Source organism: Trachymyrmex septentrionalis, unplaced genomic scaffold, assembly GCF_001594115.1.
Source record: "Trachymyrmex septentrionalis isolate Tsep2-gDNA-1 unplaced genomic scaffold, Tsep1.0 scaffold275, whole genome shotgun sequence".
Taxonomy (NCBI): Eukaryota; Metazoa; Arthropoda; class Insecta; order Hymenoptera; family Formicidae; genus Trachymyrmex; species Trachymyrmex septentrionalis.
The window spans coordinates 452,566-455,401 of NW_017305436.1; the positions used below are offsets into that span (position 1 = coordinate 452,566).

General features: G+C 33.1%; 1 protein-coding gene across 4 annotated transcripts in view; it reads left to right on the top strand.

Annotated features, from left to right (window-relative positions):
- The first annotated feature begins 336 nt into the window (after positions 1 to 336).
- Positions 337 to 2,836, top strand: part of LOC108749212 (protein diaphanous) — a 146,297-nt gene continuing 143,797 nt past the window's right edge. For 2 of the 4 annotated variants that reach the window (XM_018487771.1, XM_018487774.1), the window contains exons 1-2: positions 337 to 647; positions 1,874 to 1,955. In XM_018487771.1, coding sequence (XP_018343273.1) covers positions 1,923 to 1,955 — 33 coding nt within the window. In that variant the 5' untranslated portion in view covers positions 337 to 647; positions 1,874 to 1,922. Of the gene's footprint in view, positions 648 to 1,384; positions 1,475 to 1,873; positions 1,956 to 2,836 lie in introns of those variants that run through there. The other 2 variants (XM_018487773.1, XM_018487772.1) reach the window with 2 other exon arrangements.

Consider the following 2,836-nt stretch of genomic DNA (forward strand, 5'->3'; position numbering starts at 1 on the left):
GGCAGGTTTTCAGCTGGCAGTGAATTTTGGAACACAGTCACAGTATAGGCTATGGTTGCGTTTGTTTTGCCGCTCAGCGTTTCTGAATATCAATTGTCCTTGTTTAATATTTACTAAACAATAAGGATGAAACGATGCTTAAAGCGTTGTGAACGCCAAAGCGAACACAGCCTATGTATTCTAAAATTCATTGGCAGTGCTGAAAATGTATGATACACGTAACATAAACTATAGATTTTCAGTGCTGGCAATGAATTTTGGAACACAGCCATAGTATACGTTACGGGAACTATAGATTTTCAATACTGGCAGTTAATTGGCAATAATATACGAACATGGCCCTAGTTTGGAATTTCGGAGTTATCGCAATCAGTCGCAACACAACAAGTACAGTGAAGTACGGTGTTCGGACGTTTTTCACGGGGCCTCATTTAGAAAGGGTTGCTTAGAAATTCGTTAAGAGTATCTCGCGCGCACGTAAATTATTCGATGCGCGTTAATTCGCACACATCAATCTAATCGATTCGCTGGCCTTTTCACTGGAAAGAGAAACTGAGAGAAACCGACGACGCGGGCACATTGGATTAGGTTCCCTGACTCAACGTAAAAGCGCGCAAATCCGAGTGAGAGGTCGTCGATAAGTTTAGGTAATACGAAATGTCATGGGCAAATGATTTTGATGGACGGGATAGAAATATCTCTGCTTCGGTTAGGAACGTTTATCGACGTACACGATGCACCACGTCGAGAAATAACCTTAACGGAAACGTTGTTTTATTTAACAAACCAAATCACCATTTAGCGAAAAGATCCAATTACGTTCCTGTATCAAGGCCAATTTTTTTGGTTTGCTGAATACACTTGTCAACAACATTGACATCGTTTATGATATTATTTCATTAAGTGTTTCAAAACTTTATCTTTCGAACACGACTTGGTTATGCTTTTAAGTAAAAGATCTTTTATATTTCTTACTAGCCGTAATCTATTAACTTGTGCTGTAATCTGTAATGCCGAGTCTACAATGAATCGGGAAGTCCTAAGTCTTATTGGTGAAGTTGGCCAATAGCCAACTTGTACAACTAACGCTGATTGACCAACTTCATCAATTAAGTCTAACTTCCGACTAAAGACTCATTGTAGATCCGGTATAAGGATTAACCAGTTATAGTTGACTGTTCCTCCCTCATTTGACTGTATTTGGTCAGTTCTTACAGATTATGGCATCAATAGATTACAATCAGTATAAATGATCCTTAATCCTTCTTTTCCAATTTAATAAGTTTACTTGAAAAAAATTGATTAAAAAGATTAAAAGTTATAATATCAATTTAAGAAACCTTGTGTAAAATAACTAATTAATATCTAATAGATTGAAGGCATTTATGTGCATTTAGCCTGGATCGTTCTGAAAGAAAAGAAAGTCATTTCTCTCTTTGAATATATAGATGTAAAAATAATACTAAAATATTGAGTAAGCAAAATACATAATAGACATTTATTTATAATTATTAAAATAATATACATTTATTCAGGTTAAGTTAACATTCACTTGCAAATTCATTCACTTGCATTCATTGTTTTTATATTCTGTTTAATTAAAATATTATATATATTATCTTTGATGACTATATATAATGTTTGGTGGTATGTTTGTACAATGATAACTTTTGAGAACAATATATCTTTACATCTTTGATAAAAGAAGCATTATCCTGTAATCTACTTGTTACATGAAATCTTAATTTAGAACAGAGTATATGAGTTTAACCTTACTATATATACTCTTAAGACATTTATATGTGAATTTATACAGTTTGGTTTATTCAGGGAGCACTTTTGTCAATAACCATTTTGTAATTCTTTGTTTTAGGCTAGAGAGATGTATCAAAGAAGGTAACACAAATCTAGAAGACAGGATCATGGCAAATAGAAGAGACAAGCCTACTGGCTTTGTGAGTAAAATCATTAAATCTTAATGCATATCTATATAAAGAAAATTTATTAATAAAAATATATGAGAAAGGGAAATGTATAATGCTACTGCATTTTCTTTTCTCATATATTTTTATTAATACATTTTTTTAAATATACTTATTTAAAATAATGTAATGTATGGCCATAAATCATATTGGATACAAAAAGTATCTCAAATAGCTAGTAGTATGCTGGCAGCAAATTTGATCATGATGCAGTAGATTTTAACTGCTGCTTCCTCATTAAGCTCAGTTTCTAGCAGCACAATTTGTCAATATAAAACTATAAGAGCGATGTAACAAAGATCGAGTATTGTTACCATATCATGGCAGCAAATATGTAGCAAATATTGGACAAAGTTTGCCATATTCTGCTGTCAGTATCAAATACTGATAGCAGAAAGATAGTAGAAATCAGGCATCTGATGTCACATTGTGATAGCGAAAACGCGGAAAGGCTACAGCTCAACTTATCATCAAATAGTGACAGCAAAAACATAGTAAATATCGAGCATAGCCTGCCGTTACGACGTAATTGCAAAAATGCGGCAGATATAGGATGCCTTCCAACAAGAGACACACATGACATGGTGTGACACAGTGCATCATTATATCTTTATTCGCCAATATTAATACGTTTTATAAGTTAACGGAAAAAAGTGAGCAGAATCAATTCTAACTAATATTTTTATTTGTTGCTCGAAAGTTATCAAAGAAAAAACTTTGTTGCTCTGTCGGTTTTTTTAAAATGATGTCCGGCTAAAGGAAGATTAAGTTAGCAGATATTTCGACAACAAAATTAGCAACAAATTCCTATGTTGTTTTTACGTAGATCAGCTTTGTTGTATATAGCAGAACAA